This window comes from Pogona vitticeps, chromosome 5, assembly GCF_051106095.1.
Source record: "Pogona vitticeps strain Pit_001003342236 chromosome 5, PviZW2.1, whole genome shotgun sequence".
In the NCBI taxonomy this organism is placed as follows: domain Eukaryota; kingdom Metazoa; phylum Chordata; class Lepidosauria; order Squamata; family Agamidae; genus Pogona; species Pogona vitticeps.
In genome coordinates, this window is record NC_135787.1 from 190,933,187 (window position 1) to 190,957,614 (window position 24,428).

A 24,428-nucleotide genomic window follows, 5' to 3' on the forward strand; every position below is an offset into this window, starting at 1 on the left:
AACCTGTAAATGGCTGATGGTTGCTGTTGTGGTGGTCAGAAATGTTTCTTCTTCATTTCATCTCATGGTTATAATGCTTGCTACATACATGGGGATATTAGTACAGGTGATGGGAAATGAGTCAAACTCATCATTGGAAGAATAAACGTGGTTCCATGTCTTGATATGGTTGCGTCTCAGGGCATTAATGGTATTTAAGAGAATCTTGTCAGGATGGGAAGTGGGAAAGGAATAACTTGTGTTTGGTTGAGAAGCACTTTGGCTTGTGAGGATTACTTTCTGCTAAAGTGCAGTGCACTTGGGGGAAATACACAGAAGCAAAGCAGTTTTCCTGTATCTGTTGGAATGGGGCATTGGAAGCTAACAAAGTGCTGTGAATTTGTGTCTCTTTTAGGAATATTTTAGTAGATAAGCCTAATGATCAATCTTCACGGTGGTCTTCCGAAAGCAATTACCCTCCACAGGTAAGTGTTCTTGATTTTTGCTTTTATATTTTGAAACGAAATCTGCATCGCTACCACCACGCAAGGGTGCACGCGCAGACCCACCCACACCCCTCTTGAAATTGAACTGCATTATTTGGGATAGATTTGTTGTATCGAAGACCATTCTGGACGAGTTGCTTTTCAGTGGTTTGGGTTAGATGGGTGTTTGTATTTGAATTACGAATGTCATCCGATTAGAACTGTGTTGGTTCTTCAAGTGCATTGGAGTTTGGGTTCTTCGTCCTGAGAATCAGCCGCAGAAGAGCCTGACTAGGAAGCTGTGCCTTGAATGTTCCTCTAGGCATACAAGACTACTAAAGGATTCCACATCTCACTGCCTGTTAATGGGAATGGGCAAATTGCTGATTATCACTTGAAGCAAGTATTACCTTTATTAGGTCAGCTAAAAATAATTAGAAAAAGAGGCAGTGCAAAATGGCAAAAAATAAAAATACAAAGTAGACTTGATCTTGAAGTCTGCCCCCGTCCCACCTCACATATGGTTACCTAGGCCTGTTACAAACTTAATAATGGTCTTCTCTTAATAATTGATAAATAATGAACAGACAAAGCATCTTATGCTATTCCTGCTTCCAGACCCATCTTTACAGGCAACTTACCTACTAAGCAATGTAGTATATTTGCTGAACTCCTTCAGTTGTTGATATATCAAATATTCTTCCTGTTTACTAGCTTTTGTTGATGGCAAGGGACAAAGCAAATAGAGACGGTCTGATGGGAAGAACCATTGCTGCACGCAAACCACTGACAATGTACTTGGGACTTTTTGGGGCGATTAAAGTGGGCTGAGCTTCATCTCTTACATTGTCACCTACAGAGAGCCAGTGCACATCTGAGGCAGTACTTAAGACTAATGTGCTGTGTGCCTGGGATATTGGCAATTGTAGCTTGCTTATTTTTAGCATTAATTTTGGGGCAAACTTACATCTTAGAAATTAATTTTTTTCTAAGCTGAGAATTTAGCTAAAAATAACCAGTTAAGCGGTTATGTTCTGTGCTTCCTCCATGAGTTTACCAGATGGTCTTGAGTAATTCTTGGCAGGAATTACTCTTTCTGATATTGAGTAATGTGATAATGATATGCTAATATTGCCTTGAGGGTACAGCACAATTTTGTATTTTATTGCACCCTGGTGCATTTGCTGTAGTTGGTGCCCTTCAGGTACATGATACATTAAGCTTATTGACCAGGGAAATTTGTTTTCAGAATATGCGAGTACATAATTTTTAGTTTGGTTCTTGGCAACACAAGTGGCTGATCAGGGAAAACACTGTCAAAAGACAGTCTTCGGCACATATGTTTTGTCTTCTTTTATGCTAAGCAACATAGTATATATGCTTAATATGTCTGAAATTCCCAGGTAGGTACTCTGTTTGTAAATCAGATACCACATTATGATTAGCTCATTTCATGCAGTGAAATTAATGATTCCATTGGTGTTGATTTTTATAATGGCAGGAACATTTTCCCACATAAATGATATTTAATGTGTGATTGAATAGGCAGCACATTTTGCTTATGCGGACAAACTTGTATACGGCGTTGTGTCTGTTTGTGGTAGATTCTATTTATTATTCATGTATATACCCTGTTTTTCATTGATGTTCAAAGGGAGTTTACACCTCAGGTTTTTAAGATCTTTTTTTTAATGTTTATATTCAGATGTGGTTCTTAAAAGTCCTCTGATGGTTCAAAAGCCTGTGGAAATCCATGGGGAAAAATGTATTAGCAACATTTCACAAATTAGCATAACGGATTTACTGCTGTATTCCACAGCTGGAGAATTTCTAGTGCAAAAGGATCTGCACAAAACGTATAGCTAAAAATGTAGTGAGTGAAATCTGTTTGGAAATGTTTGAATTGTAACATTTAGCAAAAGGTGAAACTTGACTGAGTCTAGCTCCTTGTCATCTGTAACTTCTTCCCATTCAGGCCCATGTTTGCTGCTATGTCATATGGAAGGACTTCCTGCTGAGGTTCTTTTTTCAGGGTGGTTGGAAACAGTGTGAGCATTTAACAATGATGCAAGTTAAACCTTGCCCCCTTGTCAGCTGGCTACTCAGTTTATCCAGCTAGGAAAAACGAAAGGCTGTGTCAACCTTGAGTTGGCTACTTGAGCCAGTCAGGATTTAACCTGGATCATGAACTGACTCTTAACTGCAGTAGTGCAGTTTAACCACTGTGCCATGAGGCTCCTATTGAACATGTTTTACTTACACACTACTTTGTTTTGATGTTCTTCTTCTTACTGTATTCATTGGCATTGTTGTGCGACAGCAAACTTAAAGTAAGAACAAAGACCCACATTTATTTTCCCCCCTCCCTAGTATCTGATCTTGAAACTTGAAAGACCTGCCATAGTCCAGAGTATCACATTTGGAAAATATGAGAAGACTCATGTCTGTAATTTAAAGAAGTTTAAAGTTTTTGGCGGAATGAATGAAGAAAACATGACAGATCTATTGTCTAGGTAAGAGAGATGTTTCTTTTCCTTTGCAGTAAATATACTCTTTATCGAAGTGTGCCTTAGTAAAGAAGACTGCCTTTTTGGTCACCTGTTCTACCTGGTTTTTTGCTTCCATTTTGAAATCACAACTCGTAGTAAGGCTACCACCGTGGATGGTTGACTGGTTATTCTTTGATCAAAAGATGTTCTTTGAATTAGAAGCATGAAACTTTACATGGACATGCAATGATAATGATTAAATCTTTCTTGATATGGATCTCCCTTTACATCTCTTGTTTTGTAATAAACAAATTTTAATTGCTGTACTTCTCACTTAGAAGTACTGTATTCTTTGCACCAAAAGCTTCCAGTGATGGTTGAAAGCACCTGAAAAATTGGACAACAAATTTTAAATGAGTTTATGAGTATGAGCATGTTCACAATATAAAATGAAATCTTGTTTTATCTTTTAAAAGAACCACATACACAAATGAGACATTAGGAAATGTTGTTAAACAGTATATTTCTGAGGAATCATTTTCCATACATCTCAGAATTAATATTAACCCTATATATTAATAACACAGCAAGCTTTTGGTGGCTTAGTAATGCAGTGTGCAAATTCACTAAAGTGCACAGGATTCCAGTTTATGTCTGGGACATAGATATTATGGTTATAGTTGAAAGTAAGTGGATTTCTAGCTATTCCGTTTACAGCTCACGTTAGCTATGTGAACAATCTAATGTTATAACTATTATTCAGGTTAAATAATTCTTGAGAACAGTTCCCTTGTAGTGATGAAGAAGAACAGGATCAGGGGTGTTAGTACTTGCATAGACCTCTGCATACTTTTTTTTCCATTTACAGTGTATTTATGGGATGTTAGTCCAGTGAAGCACCGGGTCAAATGTAATGCTCTGATGTCTTCTAAAGCCCATTCTCTTATGGGGTTTTTCATTGGAGTGATCACAGTTTTGTTTGATGCTCATATCCAAAAGCTCATTCATTGAAGTACCATTGGCTAGTGCTGGCACAACCCCACTTGCTTACAGTTATTTTGAGTCCAACATAAGAAGAGACCTGCTGGATCAGGCCAAGGGCCCATCTAGTCCAACTTCTGCCCCGCCAGATGCCTCTGGGAGCATGCGAGACTACTAGATCCCTGTCTCCTGATAACACTCGGCTGCATCTGGCATTTTGAAGTCCCTTCCTTTTGAGCCTGGAGAGTATACATCCCCATCATGGCTTGTAACCTGTGATAGACTTTTCTCCAGGAATCTGTCCAATCACTTTTTAAAGGCAATCTATGGCATGCCAGCATGGAGGGGAAACATGCCTAGGTATATTTTCCATATTTTAAGATCTATCCAATCACAAAGGTTATGTGGAAATTATCTGGTGTGTTGGCAAAGACTAGGCTAGAAGTGATAAATTCCAGGGGTCATAGGATTGGAGGTGTGGGTGGTCATGCAGATTTAAAAAAAAAGCAGGGTTGTGTGACTCTGCAACTGCCCCCTCCCTTCAGCCAACCCTGAGTAAGATTTATATAGATTGTGATTATCTACTCCACAATTGATGCTGACTTATACCAGTTTTCTACTTCTTGGAATAGGGTCAGTTTTGCTTTCTTTCCGGACAAAGCCAGATTTGTGTTATGTTGTGATAAAAGCGAAGAATTATAGATACACTACCTCAGTTGCCTCTTTAAGATCTTGGAAATAATGCTGATACCAATTTTTTTTTTGCTTGACCCAATAATATATATTCCAGCCACTTCTTGAGCAACCGTGTGGCTCTGCAGTGTCGCTGTAGGTGCTTCAGATACTTTGCTTCTGCTACAAAGGTGGAAGACCTTGTCTCTCATCAGTTAACCCACTGAATTACAGAACAAAGCTTTCAAAGAGGGTAGAGAAACTCAGTGCCTCTGGCCTACATGTTGCTTGTAGCCCCATTTAGGAATTCATTCTGAAAGAGAGTAGAACTCAAAAAGGTGGGGAGAAAGGATTGTATTCATAAGCCCCATCGCCACATGTCCACCAGATCTTGGCATGTTTGGAATAAAGGTCTGCCCAGGCGCTATGAACATGCCTACAGAGTTTCCATAGTGAGTAGCCCTTCCTTATTGGGGTTGGCTGTCATGAAGACACCCTTCTGCATGGAGTTGAATGCACTTACAGTACCTGTGGAGACTTTTGTGCTAGAAATAATGCAAAGGTTTGCAAGACTTTTAGGCAAAGCAGGGATATGGAGTGAGGCTTAGATGAATGTCCCTTTCCTTTATGGTGCACACATGAATAGACACCTCCTTGTTTTTGATTAATTGTTAAGTTGTGACCGACTCTTCATGACCCCATGGACCAGAGCAAGCCAGGCCCTCCTGTCTTCCACGGCCTCCCGGAGTTGGGTCAAATTCATGTTGGTAGCTTCGATGACACTGTCCAGCCATCTCGTCCTCTGTCATCCCCTTCTCCTCTTGCTTACCTTACCACTCCCTTTTTGTGCACCGCAGTCAAAACAGATATTTCACATTGAGACGGATAAACGGATTCCCAGTATGTTTTGAAGAATGTCACATTCAGACTTACTAATTTGCAGTTGGGGACATCATGGCTAGGAAAGAAACATGGCACAACTGAGGGGGAACAAATTATACATTCGGATTCTTATTTCCTCTTCATAGATGTGCTGTGGTGGTGGGTGTAATGCTTAATATCAGTCAGTCCGAGCGTGTTTTCTTATGAGTGAAAGTGATTTGAGCAGTATCTGTCCATCAGCTCAAAAAAATCCTTGGTGAAATTTAATAACCTTTTATTTTTCCCTTCACAGTGGCTTAAAGAATGACTATAATAAAGAAACATTCACCTTGAAGCATAAAATTGATGAGCAGATGTTTCCATGCCGGTTCGTTAAGATAGGTAACTGTTCGTTTATTCCCTATTATTTATGCTATCCTTTGAGTTCAACCTCATGGCGAGCCCCTTTTATTTCTTTGCCTCGCCAGGCTTTAAGGAACAAATAAAATTGTTCTTGTTATTTCAGAGCTTTATCCCTGTAACACACTCTGCCTTAAAACTTTGGAAGATTTTGCAGCTTGTGCAGAATGTGGTAATCTTATCTTTTTTGGGGAATAAGCCTACGTTGGTGTTCCATTGCTTGTACTGGCTGGCTGTGTTGGACTCACAGGGCCTCAGCCTGCAGTGTGCGTTGGCTTTTCCTCCTCTTGTCCAGCTCCTCCTTTCTCCAGTGGCAAGCAAGGTTACCCCTCTAAAGCACGTTGGCAAGGTGTGAAAATGATGGCTCTCTTTGGAGCCCTGGTGCAGTGTTTAAATATTCAGTTTACTGTTTTTTGAGACACAATTGAAAAACATATGTGCACTTGAGGTCATGTAAGGCTATAAACTTACGTATGGCTGTGCCACTTCAGAATATGATGTGAAGCGACACGTGAACTGAATGATGAGCCACTGCTACCGCCTCTCACCCATGAGGCATAGTAGAACTTTACTTCCTGATGTTGTTTTGGGTTTTGTGTGGTTGCTTATGGAACAGCGTTTAACCATGTGACCATGTGTCCCCTTTCACTTTTTGCTGTTCATTGTTATGGGCCTGACACAAATTTATTTCCTCCGCCTGTGCATGAATATTCATGTCTGTTCATTTATTTATTAAATTCATATCCTGCCTTTCAACTTTTTAAAAAAAGTCCCAGAGACTGTTAAATGAAATGCGAATAAAACAACAAAGGCATAATTGAAACATTAAAGCTCAACTGAAAACTTGTTAAGTCAAAAGAGAATAATAATAAATAGCACCCAGCAAATTAAAAAAAAATGCTGAAAACCCACACTTCACAAATAACTGGTTCTGCTTGCTGCAGGAAAAGAAAACACTTTGAAATTGATATTGGTCTTTGAATTTTATTGATACTGTGCTCAGCAGCGTTTTTTGTGTTGAAGGAAATGGCTTCCTGTTAATAAAACAAGAACCTTTGCATTTTCTTTACATTGTGATCTTTGGGTGGTCTGCTTGTTGGCTACCGTGAATGGGCATTTTTTTTCCTAACCTAAGCTCACGTCCCCATTATTTCTGTTGAATGAACTTGCATGACAGATGAGCAAAAATATTATCTTGGGTTTTTTTGGGTGTTGCCATTAATTCCTTGGGTGTTTAATCCACTGAAATTCTTCCAGTTTAGTCTTAAAGTTTTTCTGTTCCCCCTCTTAATTTTTCAAAATATTCCTTTAAAAAAGAATGTGACAGAGTAAGTAGACGTTAATAGCAGAAATAAGAGAAAGAGTAGCTTGGGGGAACAGCTTCTGTCAGGTGAGATGCTTGACACAATATTGTCTAGTGATGCTGTGCCATAGAAGCCACAGCCTACCTTTCAGTCAGTTGTCATAGCTAAGAAAAGTCATAACACTCAGAGGCAGCGCACCTTAAATGTCAAATGCTGGTGGCAGTTTTGGTCTCTCTGTGTTAAAATGGTAATGGCTGCAGGTTGCATGTTCTGTTTGTAGATTTCCCAGAAACACTGCTCACAGGAAGTTGCTTTATATTAAGTGACACCATTGGCCTGTGTAGTCGAGGATTGTCAACTCTGCATGTAAGTGGTCTGCAGGTTTCTTTACTGCCTCTTCTTGGAGATCCCTGGTGGCGGTCCTTTCAAGATGAAGCTGTTTGGTTCTGTTTAGATTCCAAAACCAGATGAGATAAAGTACATTCATGGTGATAATGTATTCGCGAAGGCTTTCACGGCCGGGATCTAATGGTTGTTGTGGGTTTTTCGGGCTCTTTGGCTGTGTAAAACAAAAACACACTGATCACCATAATCACCCATCTCCTGAAAAGGCCAAAAGCTGATCTCACAGCCATAAATACTCAACTCCCAAACAAACTGCACCAGAGCACAGAATCCTGTCCTCTGAAGATGCCGGCCGCAGAGACTGGCGAAATGTTAGGAAGGACAACCTTCAGAACACGGCCAAAGAGTCTGAAAAGCCCACAACAACCATGGTGATAATGTTTGCTAAAAAAAAAAAAAAAATCTGTCTAGCTGCTGTTGGAATTCAAATATTGGATTTTGATCTCGGGAGTGTTATGATGAATCTATAATTTGTCTGGATGGAGAGTTAGCATAGATTTCCAGAAAGGGGGCAAAGTTAGCATAGATTTCCCAAAGTGGTCTTAGTGAAGGAAGTTCCAAAATTCTGGTGGATGTGACTATTTCTGTGGGTTCTGTGGATTGATAAGTGTGGAGAGATGTCAACGAAGCCTGCGTTGTAAATCTACTGTGTTTCTCTGAAAATAAGACAAGGTCTTATATAATTTTTGCTCCAAAAATGCAGTAGGGCTCATTTTCAGGGGATGTTTTATTTTTTCCCCATGAACAACAATCAACATTTATTCAAATACAGTCATGTTATCTTCTGGTTGCTGCACAATGCTGCACAATGGCGGACGGCGGGGTTTCACTTCACTGGGGCTTATTTTTGGGGTAGGGCTTATATGATGAGCATCCTGTAAAATCCTAATAGGGCTTATTTTCAGGTTAGGTCTTATTTTTGGGGAAACAGGGTATGAGATACACAACCTGGCCTGTAAGCTCTCTATATGTAGCTTGTGAGCTGCTCTGAGAACCCAGCTCTTAAACCGCCATTCCTTCTGTTTTTTTTTTTTGGCTTCTACGCTTTTAGGTCAAGCATATTTAGATTAAAGAAGTTTCTGTATTTGCAGTTGCACAGCACTAACCACCATAACTGGGAACTTTGCCAAGATATGTTGGGTCAATGGCCCTCTGCTTAGGTGCAAGAGAAGTGCTTTAATTCAAAATGATCAAACGAGTTGTGTCAGAATGTAATTGCTTCCTTCACAGATTATGGCCTGGCGCTACGCCTCCAGTGTGTCTAGTGGTCTTCACTGGGATCTTCTTTATGTTGAAATTACACTATTAGAAGATGTAAATTGAACTTCCCAGGGCACTGAAATTCTATAAGTAATAAATTATTCTAAGTATTATTGGCATCAGGTGTTTGCATCTCAAGCGGTCATGTTCGTCTGTTGCTAAGGAATGCTTTGTCAGGTACTTTTGACAAACGTTGATGGGAGGAATCTTAATGGTCTAGCAGAGCTGGCTTTTCAAGGGCAATCAGAAATCTGTGTCATGAGATTGAAGGAGAATGGGACTTGTGGTCTGAGATTAAAGGAAAATGGGAATTGTAGTCAATGAAAAAGAGAGAAAATGGAGTCTGTTAGGTTTTAAAAGTGAAAGGAAGACATAGGAATGTGAGAAAGGCAGAGAAGTTTTTTTTTCTTAATTTACAGCCAGCCTGGTACAGGGTGAAACTGATAAGGGTGCAAGGACGGAGAGGCCCAGAGCGCACTGACCCAACAAATTTCTTCCTAATTGAAATGGAGATAAAACAGCTGCATCTTCATGAGAATTATGGGTAGAATTGACAGTTTATGCTTCTTTGAGTTCATTGGTTTATGGTCAAGAAGAAGGAGGTCCGGGTAACGTAGAAAATGGACGATGGGTTATGTGGGTTAAGTTTGATTCCATGATGATGGAGAGAGAGACAACTTGATGGTTTGAGCATGTGGCTTTGAAGGAGAAAGAATGTAAGTAAAGAGAAAGAAGGAGGTGGGGCTAGCCCACCATTGCCCAGTTTAGTGTTTGTTATTTTTAATGGGAATTAGTTGTTGCATTTAACTGTGTGTTCTTTTGAACATGTTCTTTATGCTATGCTTGAGCAAAAACAGTTTCTGTGAAACTATATATATTCTTAATAAAAAATTAATCATAAATTTTTTCAACAAGGATTGCCTCTTGAACTCAGCAGGGTTTGGCCTAATGGAGGGGAGTGGTAACAGCCATTAATTAGCTACCTTGTGAATTCTAAAGAATTACAAAGCCCATGTGTCTGTACTTGCAAGGTACTGAGTAAACATAAAGTGTTCTTTTAAGGTCAGGCTTATTCTAGGCACAAAGGAGGTTGAGGACTTGCCCTAGCATAAAGGTGGTAGATTTGTGGCTAACGGGATTTCCTGACCGAAGGATCCATGCTCCTTAGGGAGATTCAGTCCTGACAGTCTGTCTTTCTTTAACTGCATTTTCTTAAGAACTGAGAGGGTTTTTTTTTTAAAGATTAGTTTCTCTTTTATCTTATGACATCCCTTTGAAGGGAGGGTAGAGCGGGGCTGTGACTGGCCCAAGGTGAAAACATATGTGAAAATCATAGACTTCTATTTGGAAACGTATTTTACAGATTACATTACATATATCTTGTGTGCTTGTTTGGGGCATTGGGACTCCTTATCAGGAGAAAGGTAACCTATAAAACAAAGATAAATAAATTTGTCCGTGTGTGTGCATGGATTAGTTTTTGGTAGTTGCTCAAAGCTTAATTTGAGACAGCAGCTTAGCTATAGCACTCTAGGAAGGGGTATATATATGTGTGTGTATATATATACAATATATATATATATTTCTACAATATTTTTGAAATGCTGATTATTTCATAGCTCTAATTGTTGAGAGCTGCCTTGTGTTCCCTATGGGGAGAAAGGTTGCATATATTGTAATATAATGTAAATGATTAATATGTATTTCTAAAGGTAGGTAGTCCAAAGCAGCCACCACAAAGTGGGAGCATGCCGAAAAGTTTCCAGGTGGAAGATTTCTAACTCAGAAATAACTCTTACTATTAGGGCTGGGGCTGTGCCATGTTTTTTGCCATATAATCTGTGGCTGAGTACTGTTGTGCTTTTTAAGCTTACAGTATTTGAACATGTTGAGAGAGCCAGGGGAGAAGATGTCCAAACAGAATGGAATGGGTGGGAAAATCACAACTTTCTCTCTTGTGGTGATATAAATGTAGTTCCAGTCTGGCATGTTTAAGGCAAATGTAGTTAGAGATGTACCATATTTTTTTCTGTGTATAGACACCCCATGTATAAGACGCCCCTTCCCCATCTTGACCTTTTTGAGCCCGAGTGCCCAAATCAGTGGGCACCCTCCAGGCCGGCACATCCTCCGGAGGGCAGCTAGGGGATGCCTTTTCCCCACCTCTCCAAATATAGGCAGGGCCTTTCCTCGGACGTGCTGTGCTCCACCCCGCTCGCTCGCTGTCCTGTGGCGCCAGAGTCACAGTCAATGGGCAGCAGCAATTTCATGCTGAGGGGCGGTCGGGTGCAGCTCCTCCTTCACCCCCCCGCCTGCTCCTGTTGCTGTTGCTGTCGCCACTTGATCGCCACCCCCAGTGCCACTCGCGGGCTCTCTTCGGGCTGGGGACAAGGCGGCGGCGTGAGCGCGAGCTGAGCCCTAGCGGTGAGCTGCACCGGGCTGTCATGGGCAGCAACCGCGGCATGGCTCTCGTGCCCACAGAGAGGGCTCTGTGTGCCAGCTGTGACACGCATGCCATAGGTCCGGCTTACTTCTGAGTATAAGACGACCCTCAATTTTTACTCTTAACTATGTAAGGAAAAAAGGTAGCATCTTTTACACGGAAATACACAGAAAAATACGGTATTTGACTGTATGGGGTGTGGCTAGAAGATGGGCAGCTAAATGATGGGAATGTATACATGAAATCTGCACCTCTAATATGGATTTTTGGGGTTAGTTAAGCACAGGCATTTAATTCTTCCTAAATTGGGTACTGCATATAGTAATCATAGCCTTGGGTGTTGGAGGCTTCTACGGTGGTATTTTTACTCTGGAACTAAGGATGAGTCAGCCATGTTTGATGCATGGTTAAGTAAAAGTAGAGGTGAGATGTTGAAGGCTTCCCTGCAGGCTGATTCTGTCATCTGCTATCCAGCCTGTACGTTCTGGAATGACACCTACAAGTAGACAGATCTGTACAAAGGCATGTCATCTAACCCCTGCCTCCAAGCAGAGACATATTCCCCCACTCCCAACACATGCCGCATCTCCCTTCCTTTTGTTCCTCACTATACAGTCTTCGTTTGTTCCTCAGCTTGGCTTGAAGTACAGTCACTTTGAGGTTCCTTCACTTGGTGGTCTCATGAGCCCTGATACGTCATTCTCAGAATGAGATGGTACAGTAGCACAAGGCTTGTCAAAACTAAATTGTATTTATGTGAACTAATAACTATGATATTTTCCTGAGTGGCCTGGAACTGTTTTCAGTTCCTCTGGAAGAAATGGTGACAGAAGAGCCAAGATTGACCGTCTGTGATCAGTAGAAGTCATCATTTCAGTACATGATGTGACCGAATTGTCTTTCCTGTCCTTCTCTAGTTCCACTGCTGTCCTGGGGTCCCAGCTTCAACTTTAGCATCTGGTATGTTGAACTCAGCGGCATTGACGATCCAGACGTCGTCCAACCCTGTCTCAATTGGTATAGTAAGGTAGGCCTGTGTGTGAAATGGTGGCAGAATTGTTGCAAGTGTCTAATGGGGAGAAAGAACGGGTCAAGTAGAGTTTTCTTCAATGGATATGTTACGTGGCTGTATTCCAACAATCATATTGTTGGATGCAGTCAAACAATTATATTCCAATAACGATATTCTGAGCATTTGAGAAACAAATAACTAATAGTTGAATAGTTACAAATAATTTGATATGATGCTATAGGTTTAGGGATGGTTTCAGCATAAAATGCATTTGAAAAATGGGTATTGGGCTGGGTTTTATTTGCATTTTTGTGATTATGTTCATAATTTGCCTTAGTTACATAGCCGTTTTGTTTAATAATACACAAGTGTTGAACCAGTTTGAATTTCATCATTCGAGTACCTGATACCCTGAAAAAGGACTCACTGTAGCCTTGAAGAGCTGTTCCCAGTTAGTGCCGATCAATGGCAGTGAGCTAGCAATCTGATGTGGTGTAAAAGCAGCTTCTATTGTTTCTCTGGGTGATTATAGTAGGAGTAATTATGACTCTGATAACAGATCAGTTGTAAGAATAGATCAGTTAAATGGAATTTAAGAAATACAGAAGAGAGAAGCTGCTCAAAATCTTTTGCTTTCTCTGAAGACAAGCCACTGCAGTTACAGAGAGATTGTTTTGTTTTTTTAAAATGTTTCTTGCGGTGCTATGAAGTGGAGATGTTGTTGACTGTTTGACTACAAAGATCAGATCTAAATTCTTGCAGAGCAGTTGTGAAACCAAAAGTACAGTAAATCTTTATACGCTGCCCTGAATTTCTTGGAGGAACAGCAGAAGCTAATCTGTATGAAAGGATGCAGTTAACATTGCCTTGAGACTCTGTCGATATCCTTGTACTCATACCCATTCCCTTTAATCCTTCTGTAATCCAAACCCAAGCAAACCACCGTATTTTTCGCTCCATAAGACGCACCTTTCCATAAGACACACCAATTTTTTAGAAGAAAACAGGAAAATATAATCTGTTTTTTTCGCTCCATAAGACGCACAGACATTCCACCCCCCTGTTTTGTGGGAAAAAAGTGCGTCTTATGGTGTGAAAAATATGGTATTTACCTGTGTTTGGGACACCCGTGGTGCTGGTCTCACAGATTTTCTTGTGTTCCAGTAGTACCGTGAACAGGAAGCCATTCGCCTTTGCCTGAAGCACTTTCGCCAGCACAATTACACGGAGGCGTTTGAATCGCTCCAGAAGAAGACAAGGATTGCGTTGGAGCACCCCATGCTGACAGACCTTCACGACAAGCTCGTTCTAAAAGGAGACTTCAATGCATGTGAAGAGTTGATAGAAAAAGCCGTGAATGGTAAGAACAATGGGGTAGTGTTTTACTGGCAAGATCCACTCTGGATTGTGATGGTGGGTAGCTGGCAGATGAACATCTCTGCTCTAGGTGGACCCCCAGGGGCCCTGTGCCGTTCTTTATTTTGGTTGCTTGCCAAGGAACTGAAAACTTCATCTTGTCAAGCTGATAGTACAAGACATAATTCTGACTATTGGCAGCGCAGCTTTCCCTTGGAAGGCAGCCAGTGACAAACCGAACATTCATAACGGAAGTCTGCATGTTAACATGCTGTCACTCCCCCCCAGAAAAGTACAGTATTCCCTCATGTTACTATAAGGCCAGTGTGTGTCATCCTGGAGTCCGGCTGCAAAACACAGTCGCCATGTCAGAAGTAGTTAGGCTTAAAGCTCCGCAGGAAACAGAGAGACTGCTGGAGAGGAGGGAGAAGATACGAGCTACCTTTCTCTGTTTACCTGGTCGGTTTCTTTATTTCTTTTTTCCTTTTGGTTTGTTTATCTGATCTCTCTTTTGCAGCCATCTGTCCCTAGGGGTTAGGAAAGGAATATGAGCACAGGCAATTAACAGATAGAGATAAGTACACAACTAATGGATGGAGGAAGGTGGCCAGAGGCCACTGCTTTCGCTCTGCTTGCCTCTGGGGGACTGTCGGAATTTTTTAACCAGCTCGTACTGAACTTCCATGTGGAACTTCCTTTTGATGTGGGACAGGGGGAAGGGAACCAAGCCTTTGAAGTTCGACCACAAGAACAACAGTAGACAGGACTGCTAAGCCCTCGCAGCATCTCCCCTGACACCTAGGTTTATTGCCACAGGGCTGAGAGGTTTGTTCTGTTTTTAGAAATGGTTGGTTTTCAGATGAGGGATGTGGTTGTTTTCTCCTAGTGTTGATTATCTGTTGACTCAGGTCTGTGGAGGATTTGGCCCCTTGTTGAAATACTATACTGTAGTGAGCTGTCTTGTGTGCTGCTGGAACTTGAATGCATTTGCTTTTTCACTGTACAGTGGTGCCTCACTTAACAACGTTAATTCTTTCCAGCGAAATCGCTGTAGAGCGAAAACGTCGTAAAGCAAAATTAAAAATCCCATTGAAATGCATTGAAAACTGTTCAACGCATTTCAATGGGCTTAAAACTCACCGTCCAGCGAAGATCCTCCATAAGGGTGGCCATTTTCGGTGCCTGTAGAACGAGGAATCTTTCCAAAAACACAGTGGGGAGCCATTTTGAGCACCCAGCGGCCATTTTGAAACCCCCCAAATCAGCTCTTTTGATCGCCGTAATGCGAAGAATAGGTTCCCAAAGCAGGGAACCGATCCTCGCAAAGCGAAAAAAAACCATTTAAAACATCATTTTGCGATCGCAAAAACATCGTCGTACAGATTTGTCGTTATACGGGACAGTCGTTAAGCGGGGCACGACTGTACATGCTCTTTGGGCTTTGTGAATACACAGTGTGTACCACTATCCCTTCTCGTAGATCAGATGCCTTTCTGCATCTTTATCGCCGTGGGGGAAGAATAGTGAAAGTTGTCATGGCAGATCAGAGTTAACTGGTGAAATTGTGATCATGTAATGAAACTTAAATTGCTGGCAGCTTGCCATTGTGACATGCAAGCCTCTATGATTCCTCTTCGTCATGTTTAAAAATGCAGTAGGATTCTGGCGGTGATATGTTCTCAAGGCAATGTATGCATATGCATTTTGCAGTCCTGAGCAAAGTGTAACCATCCGGATGACGTTGGGCTCCAGCTCCTAGAATTACACAGCATTGACTGTGTTGTCTGGGAGATATGATCCAACAGCAAATTGGACCTCACTTTGACCATTCTGCTGGGTAATCTGTTACATGGTGACTTGGGTTGTCTGCACATTTGTTTTTCCTTCTGAGCATACCTATGGAGCACACGTTCATGGAATCACATGAACTGGCCCATTGTTGTTTTCACTGGTATATCATAATAACTGGGTATTTGCATCCTATCATTTTTGTATTACTGAACTTGTGTGTTATCATTTTTTAAAGATTTAATTTTAATTTTTTTTTTAAAAAAAGCATACAGTACTCTGATGTCGTGAATGGAAGTGTAGTAGTCCCTTCTGTAGAGTGTTCCTTCCTATGGAGATTACGTCTTTGCTCATAGATGCATTTGCTCTGAAAGTGTGAGTCACTTTTACCTCTCGCTGTTAAAAATACATTCAGTCATCCTTAATTCACTGGGTCTGTGCTAACGTAACACAGTGTAGGGTTATGGCTTCTGTAGTCCCAAGACTGTATCAGGTGGTGGGACATTTCTCCAAGGGCCTTCTCTCATTTGGGAAAAATGTGGGACTGTCCCTTGTGATGTAAATCTGATGCAAGGACAGCCAGGTTTAGAAGCGGAAAGTGAGGTCCCAACTTAATATATTCAAATTATCTTGGAATGAACTCTAATCAGGGTACTGTTTGTCAGATGTTTGGGATAGAGCCCCCAAATCCTTTTTTTCGCAGATCTGTCCCTCTACTGCCTTGGGCTTAGCTGAGAACAAATAATGAAACAGTTGTTTTCCGACTAGCAAAGAAATTGGGCAACTTGGATGTAAACGCCCCGTGGCTGCATGTTCCTTTTCAGACTTCACTGAGGTGCCCATGTGTTAATTTTCATGTGAAATATTCTGTCAGAAAACTTCCCAAGTGGCCTGGGCTTGTGTTTCCCTGACTTAATTGGTCAAATGCAGCATAGAAATGAAGCACTCAGAAATATTAAAACTGCCGGCTTTGCAAAGTACCGTATTTTTCGCTCCATAAGACGCACCTTTCCATAAGACGCACCAATTTTTTAGGAGAAGAAAACAGGAAAATATAATCTGTTTTCTTTGCTCCATAAGACGCACAGACTTTCCACACCCCTGTTTTGTGGGAAAAAAGGGGTGTGGTGCAAAAAATACAGTAACTCATTTGGCTTTGCATTTGAGCTTAGAAATGACATAATTTGTTGTAGTATTAGACACGGGATGAGAGGGAGTGGGTTAAAAACAGGAAGCGTGATAGGATGAATCCTGACTATACCCTGGGTTGGTTTCGACTTTGTGTATGTTCTGTTCATGGAAAGCTGACTTCTCCTTACCCCATAATAGTTTGATAATGTTTTTTTAGTATCCGTTGCCCATCAGCCACATATTCCCCTCTCCCACATGCCCCTCCCTCCTCCACTTCTTCTGCAGTTCTCAGAAAATGTGCAAGTGAAAAGCCAGGCAGATGCTGGATATCCTCTTGGAAATTAAAAAAAAAGTTTTCCCGACTCTCGGTTGTTTCATGGCTGTGGCTTAAATACTTTGTTTTTGGATTTGTTCCTGGAGCTTCCAGGCAGCCTGTATTCTTTTTGGCAAGACCGTTGGTTGTCATATAACGGGCTTGCCGAATGCAGCGATGCCTTAATGGTGGTGTTTGAAATGTCTCCAGGATGCAGGTTCATAAGAATTTCCCTTGCCAACCTTTTGAAAACCTGTGCTTGTAAATGAGCACACACCCCACTCCCTAGGGCAACACTCCTGTGTTGATGGTAAGTGGCTAGGGGACAGTGCTGGTTTTATGCATTTCCCTCTCAAAGAGCCCATGAGGATCTAAATGTCCAGACCCCTGGCATTTGCAGGAGAAATTAGTCAACATGTTCGATAGGAAGGAAATATCCTGCCTGAGGGTATTTTCTGCAACAACCAAGTGGGTTTTCATTCCAAAGAAGTGTTCCTTGTGTACAAGATGACTTATTTCTTTAGGGAAGAGAAACTTTTGCGTTTAGCATATTTTCTGTGCTCGCTCATTGATTGATTATATTTGTACCCCACCCATCTAGTGCCTGAGCAATATTCTGGGTGGCTAACAGTGGCTAACTGCTCCACCCTAGTCTACAAAGACATAAATAATGAGATCCAGACCGAAACAGTAATAACCCAAAATATAATATTTATACCTTTCTAAGGGATGAGCTATCTGGGGATGTCAGTGCAAGCCTTCCGTGTGCCTTCCACTTATTTATTCCACCATACCTTTCCATCACACTGTTCCCATGCTCCTCATCATTCCCACTTTGAGCTCTGTTATCATTTGATATTTCCAGTGAATCTCAGTGTCTTTTATGTCACTTTTAAGAGCAGTACTCAGAATGGCAGCCTGTAATGTTGTAAATAGGAAAAGTAGCAAGTCTGATCGTACTGCCTATGACCTGCTAGTTGCCACTTCTTCAGCAAGTAGAAGTGCCAAATTGAAGATAGGAATGAGTGACACCAGTGGGGCGTTTTAGGGGGAAATATCCCATTTTACCTACTCTAGCTTACAAGTGCAAGGAGAAGGTTGGGTGCTGTATGGCACTGTGTTACTCAACCAAGTGGAGATTGGGATCATGGGGAGAAGAGGGTATGGAAGGAGGAAAGAACATGTTTCTGATGGAATAAGGTCATATTGTCTATGGATTCCTGGAAAAGACCCTGATGTTGGGGAAATGTGAAGGCAAGAGGAGAAAGGGACGACAGAGGATGAGATGGTTGGACAGGGTCATCGACGCTACCAACGTGAATCTGACCCACCTCCGGGAGGCAGTGGAAGACAGGAGGGCCTGGCATGGTCTGGTTCATGGGGTCACAAAGAGTCGGACACGACTTAACAACTAAACAACAACAATTGTCTATGGAACTGAGAAAATTGGAGACTAGAATGAAATGTGTGAGTGTACACGTGTAGTGATTTTCTACTGAAGCCTGAGGCAAGGGAGTTGGGATAATTTGTGGTGGGTTTTCGTTTTGGTAGTTTAAAGATGTAAGAAGTCAATTCGATGTGAACAAAATGAGAATATAGAATTATTGCTTAAATGAGCTTGGATGTTAAGGATTTTGAACTGCTTACTAAACTTGAAGTGCCCTGCTGAACCGTCGAACTGCAGTTCATGCCCTTCTCTAGTACTCAAGACCCGTTTGCCTACACACGGAGCGCCACACTCCTACCATCTGAAACAGTTCATTGCTTTATAAGAGCAGCTGGGGTTGTAATCACTATGCTACTTCCTCAAACGTTCCTCAAGAGGTGGGCATTTTGTTGAGTCTCCTGCTCTCCTGTAGTCCATCTACTATTATGTACAGTATATGAGTAATAAGGATACGAAGATCAGTACTGAAGAAAGTTCCTGCCTTCAGGTGTTCTGCCTAAAAAGAGGATGGCACAAAAGGAAAGGGGATGCTGAGGGAGGAGGAAGAAAGCAAAGTCAGGCACAAGTGCTTACAGTATTTATACGGTTCAGCAGGGTTTGAAGCGGAGTCTTTAGCATGGAAGGCCTGTTGTATCCTCTCTGGTGGCCACAGCAATGGCAATGCCAATAGATGGCTGGAGCAGGCCTCTCAGGCGGGACTGCATCGAGGTCCAGAAGAGGGTTTGACTGTACTGTAATGCCAATGTTTTGGTTCTCTTCTCTCTGTGATTCTCTGTTTCTCAGCCTTCTATACCTGTCTTCCATTCTTTCTATGGTCCCTAATCCTTCTCCGTTCATGGGTCTTGGCAAGGTAGGATAACTTCCCGTTCCTTTCATTACACTGGGGAGTGTATAAGCTTTGAATCATTTTGAACTGTTTTTGTGATCATGGGTCTTGTTTCGCTGAGTCTTCCAAACATCTGTTTCTTCCTCTGCGTTGCGTAGTGGTTTTAAAAGACGGTGCTGAATTACGAAATACATGATTAGTAGCTGTCAGTGCTGAATTTCCTTGGAATGGAAAAGCAATTGGTCTTTCTAGAGAAAAATTACTCAAGCATTCTTTGTGACAACCTACTCATAAACAAGATGGAATTCCGCCTCTGGAATAACCTACCTCCGGAGATTCGTGCGGCTCCCTCACTGGGTGTCTTTAAAAATCAACTAAAAACATGGATGTTTCGGCAGGCCTTCCCCCCGTTAATTCCTGATGTTTTCCTTCCCTCTCCTTTTCTACTGCTTGTTTTCCGTCTTGTTGGATTTTGTTTATTGTTCACTACGTAATAATTTTATATCTATCTGCGTATTTTATGTGTACTTTATTTATGTTGTAAGCTGCCTAGAGTGGTCATAACTGACCAGATAGGCGGGATATAAATAAAATAAATTAAAAATTAAAAAATTAAAAAATTAAATTAAATATCTCCCAACCTGACAATCCTGTTCCTGTATTCAAGAAATCAAATAATACAACTTATGTGTTGTTCTAGGCTCACTTGTCTTGACTTTTGTAGCAAAAGATGAGGGGAGCGGTGGTCAAGTTCATAATCTCAGGAAACAAACTATGGAGAGGAGAGCCGTGGTTCTGTTAGCCTTTCCTGCTTAAAACTGGAGCATTTGGGCAGTGTTTATCACCATGCTTTCCTCCGTAGCCCCTCAGTGAGGGTCTGAAAATGCACTTACAGTGGTGCCCCGCATGACAACGACCCCGCTAAATGACAAAACCGCAGGATGATGCCTTTTTGTGATCGCTATAGCGATTTGCAAAACAGGCATTTCAATGGGGGAATTCCGCTTGACGACGATTTGGTCCGTGCTTCGCAGACCGTTTATTCGCAAGACGACAATCTTTACAACTGATTGTTGGCTTCGCAAAATGGCTTCCCACTGTTTTCCAGACGCATGCTTCGGAAGACAGCGATTAAAAACAGCTGATTGGCACCCACAAAATGGCTGCCCTATGGGGGATCTTCACAGGACGACGAGGTATTTTCCCCATTGGAATGCATTAGCCGGTTTTCAGTGCATTCTAATGGGGAAACTGTTTTCGCATGACGACGATTTTGCTGTACAGTGATTTCAGGGGAACGAATTATCGTCGTCATGCGGGGCACCACTGTACTTGTATGGTTGGCCAGCCTGACCAAAGATGTAAAGTATGCTGTGGAAGAAAGTAGTATTAAGTACTTTTTACAAGATTCAGTCAAACCTCTTCTCTCTCCACTTCTGGCCATTGTCATCTCACTGGTGATTCTGCTTTCAGAACCAGCCTTTACTGATTTTATAGCACAAGAAGAATGAAAGTAGATTTGTTGCTAAAAGAAGCAAAACCAGACATTTCTGGGAGGAAGCTTGGAAGTACTCCAGGCCAGTCTCCCATTAAACAGTTGCAGGGTTAAAAAGGAGACACAAACACAGCTTGTTGGGTTTGTGGTGAATTGGGTTGATTAGGTATGGCAGCAGTCATTATAAAATGTATTATGTGATGGTCGCAATCTTCTTTTTGAAAAATCCATTGTCATCTTAGGAGTTAGCAATGAGCTCTTCCTAAATATAGGAAGCGCACAAAGATTTTTGGCTCATCGTATTTGAAGTTGAGTTGTGAAAGCATACACGTGACCTTCTGAACCTCTGGTGGTTTTGGGTAGGAGTCCCTCTACTGGCCTCTTCTTTTCTATCTCCCACAATAAAATCTGCTCAGAAGGAAGAAAGCTTGTGTTGCCTCCACCTACTTGGTGGCTACAGATTTTGTCTTTGGGCCACACATCTTCTTTTCATGCCTTTATTTCATTCTTTACTACCACCTTCTCAGTTGTTTTTAAGTGCTGCTTTAACGTAACAGCAGCTGTCCAGTCAACGGCTAGCATAAAAACTATGAATAGCTTTTTCCATAGCTTGGTGGTTTAGGCATCTGTCTGTGGAGCCAAAAGCTGGGAGTTTGATTCCCCACCGTGCCTCATTGACAGGGGCTGCGCTCAGTGAAATCATAGGATCCTTTGTAGGTCTGCGGTTTTATGATGATGATGACATTGATTTATAACAGTCTCGCCTTTGATTTTAGCTCATTTAAAATAGAGTTGAAATTTCTCTCTCTCTCTCTCTCTCTCTCTCTCACACACACACACACACACACACACACACACACACACACACACACACACACACACACACACACACACACACACACACACACACACACACACACACACACACACACACACACACATCTGGTCTATATGACCACTGGGCGGCTGTACCTTACTTTCAAAAGGCCAAAGATCTAAAGCAAAAGCAAAATGTGCTGCTTATATATCGCCCCAGAGCGCTTCAAGCATGCTCTGGGCAGTTTACAAGTTAATTATGCAGGCTACACATCCCCCCCCCCCGGTGAGCTGGGGATTCATAGCTGACAAAACATTTGTATTAAGTAAGGCTTGGAGGAGGTGAATTGGTGGTTAATGGAATAAGAACAGGTTGTAGGGTGATAGAGAACATTGGTCTCTGGTGGGTCATGAACATCACTTATTCATCATTCTTTGACTCTTATTCTTTGAGGTATTTCTCTCCTTTGAGTGTCAGGCAAAAACCTGAGACTGTTTTTGCCTGACGTGCTGGCCCAGACTAACACGGTTCTCTCTTTTAAACGTCTCCTTTGAGAGCATTAAGACTCTGATTTGTTTGTGTTTTTAGTTTTAAAGCATGATCTAATTCTTGCTTTAAAAGGACTGAAGTGGTAGAAAATCTGAGTTTCCACAAGTTCTTTCCTCTCCTTTCGTTCCTGGAAAATCAGAAGTTGAAATGTGCTTTTGAAGGGAGCAAGCAAAGATGGTTTGGAGAGATGCTCAAGCAGGTTTTCTTCAAAGCTAATTTTGGGTCTTCATATTTCTTGAATAGAAGTGTTGCTGTACCCTCTTCTGTTTGGGTCAACAACAAATCACGGGCAATTCTTTCTTTCATGATGTGTCCACCTCCACTGGTAGTGTGTTCATTAACTGTGAAGAAAATGTGGAAAACGTTTTTATGTGTAATGGCTTGTAGACCAAATTGCCAGTTTCTACTAACTCTAACATTCTTCTGTATACATCTTTTATCTATCTAGTTGTGTACGGACAGTTGGCGTGCAGCAATGTTAGGTGAATGAGCCATGATTCTTAGAGATATTCACAAGCCGATTTGTACTGCTTCATTGTTAGAGATGTCCACAAACCGATTTGTACTGCTTCATATAACATTCCTGACACTGCCCCACAGGTGGTGCGTCTTCCCTCCCCCCAGCCCTATGGCCGGCTGTCCCATTCACAATCCATTGCGTGCCATTGGGGTACTCCTCTGGTGATGGTCCATTCTGGGCAGGAGCTCCAGCTGCCCATCCCCACTTCTTCAGCAGCCAGTCACTCAACAGCTGTGCAGGGGAAATCCCTGTCCTGCCTCCTCGCCTCAGTGGTCGGCTGCCAGGGGAGGCGGGGATGGGCAACCTGAGGTGTCTGGACTGGATCGCGGCTGGAGAAGGCAAAGCCCAGGAGGGGGCGTGATGGATTGTGAGTGGGCCAGATGGCCGGGGTGGGTGGGTGGAGGGAGGGAGGGGTATTGCACAGGGAACTTCATACAAAGCTACATGAATTATGTATCATTTCCATGCCACAAGGCTTCTAAGGGTTTCCTACTTTCTTGATATAATTTTTGTTCATACACTTGTGCACTAAAGTAGAACGCACTTACGACCAGCCTTTCTATCATACCTTCCTACCAGTAAGCAAGATGGCTTTAACTTAAGAAATGGTCACCATAATGGAGAATATATGCCAGAAAACAGACAAGTCCCTTCACCAAGAGAAAGGTGGCATCTTTGTAGGCTCTCCCTGCACTAATTCTCCATGTGGCATAATAATGCAGTAAATAAATACATTTGCATGAAACTGTTTTTTTTTTTTGCTCATTTAAAGGATCATCTTTAGAGCATGAGTGTATCCTCTGCCCAATTTTATTATGGCTCCTTGTTTGAAGCAATTAAATTGATATTTCTGCTAACTGTTTATGTTTTGTGTCTGTGTGTTTTCCTCAAAACAGATGGTTTGTTCAATCAGTACATCAGTCAACAAGAATACAAACCACGTTGGGGTCAGATAATCCCCAAAAGCACCAAAGGTGAGGCAATATGAGAAAGTCAATGTATTAATTTGGCATGATTTGCAATTATAAGCCACTGTCAGTTTCATTCTCTCGAGAAAAGTGGGGTAAAGCCGTTAAGGAGGTAAGAGGGACGGCTTGTAGACAAAGGGCCTTTTTGGCAGCTGCCCCCAGACTATGAAATGCCCTCCCGACTGAGATCATCTGGTGCCGACTCTGATGACATTTCGGCGCCAGGTCAAAACCTTCCTGTTCCAGAAGGCTTTTAATTGAAATACTGTTTGCTGTGGGTCCGATGGCAATTTTTATATATATTTTAATTGTATTGTAATTGTTCTAAATTGTATTGTATTTTAAATGTTGTAAGCCGCCCAGAGACCTTTGGGTAGTGTGGGCGGCCTATATAAGTGAGTGAGTGAGTGAGTGAGTGAGTGAGTGAGTGAGTGAGTGAGTGAGTGAGTGAGTGAATGAATGAATGAATGAATGAATGAATGAATGATGCTAGAACCCTTTTTTGTGAAACGCAGGGTGTGCCTGGGGAAATGAACCAGAGGGCCCTGCTTCTGTTGGCAGGTTGTCATTTTCGTGCCCAGTCAAGCACCTGATTTTGGAAATTGTATTGGACTGGCTATTGAAAGGAGAGTCCAGTAGTGAGTGGGCAGGTGTGGGGGGGACTACTGGCATGATTGTGCTTCCTTAAGCTTCCACTCTGCATTTTCTCAACAGGATGGTGGTTTAAATCAATAAAGTGAGCTATTTGAGGAGACCTTCAAGACACTTATTGCTGCTGTTGAATGCAAATCTTAAGTTAGTGTAGTTGGGATCTTAGAAAAGTCAGTTATAGGGATATTCGTCAGCTGGTGAGACAGAGGGCCTTGGAAACCATAAATGTCCTGCTCTTGTAGATATGTCTCTGTCC

At 41.9% G+C, this 24,428-nt stretch overlaps 1 protein-coding gene across 4 annotated transcripts in view; it reads left to right on the forward strand.

Annotated features, from left to right (window-relative positions):
• The window catches only part of MKLN1 (muskelin 1), a 98,961-nt gene that overhangs the window by 18,348 nt on the left and 56,185 nt on the right, over window positions 1-24,428 (forward strand). The window contains exons 2-7 of one of the 4 annotated variants that reach the window (XM_020810030.3): window positions 395-464; window positions 2,835-2,977; window positions 5,781-5,869; window positions 12,217-12,326; window positions 13,479-13,671; window positions 23,450-23,527. In XM_020810030.3, coding sequence (XP_020665689.3) covers window positions 395-464; window positions 2,835-2,977; window positions 5,781-5,869; window positions 12,217-12,326; window positions 13,479-13,671; window positions 23,450-23,527 — 683 coding nt within the window. Of the gene's footprint in view, window positions 1-394; window positions 465-2,834; window positions 2,978-5,780; window positions 5,870-12,216; window positions 12,327-13,475; window positions 13,672-23,449; window positions 23,528-24,428 lie in introns of all 4 variants that reach the window. The other 3 variants (XM_078376514.1, XM_073002488.2, XM_073002489.2) reach the window with 3 other exon arrangements.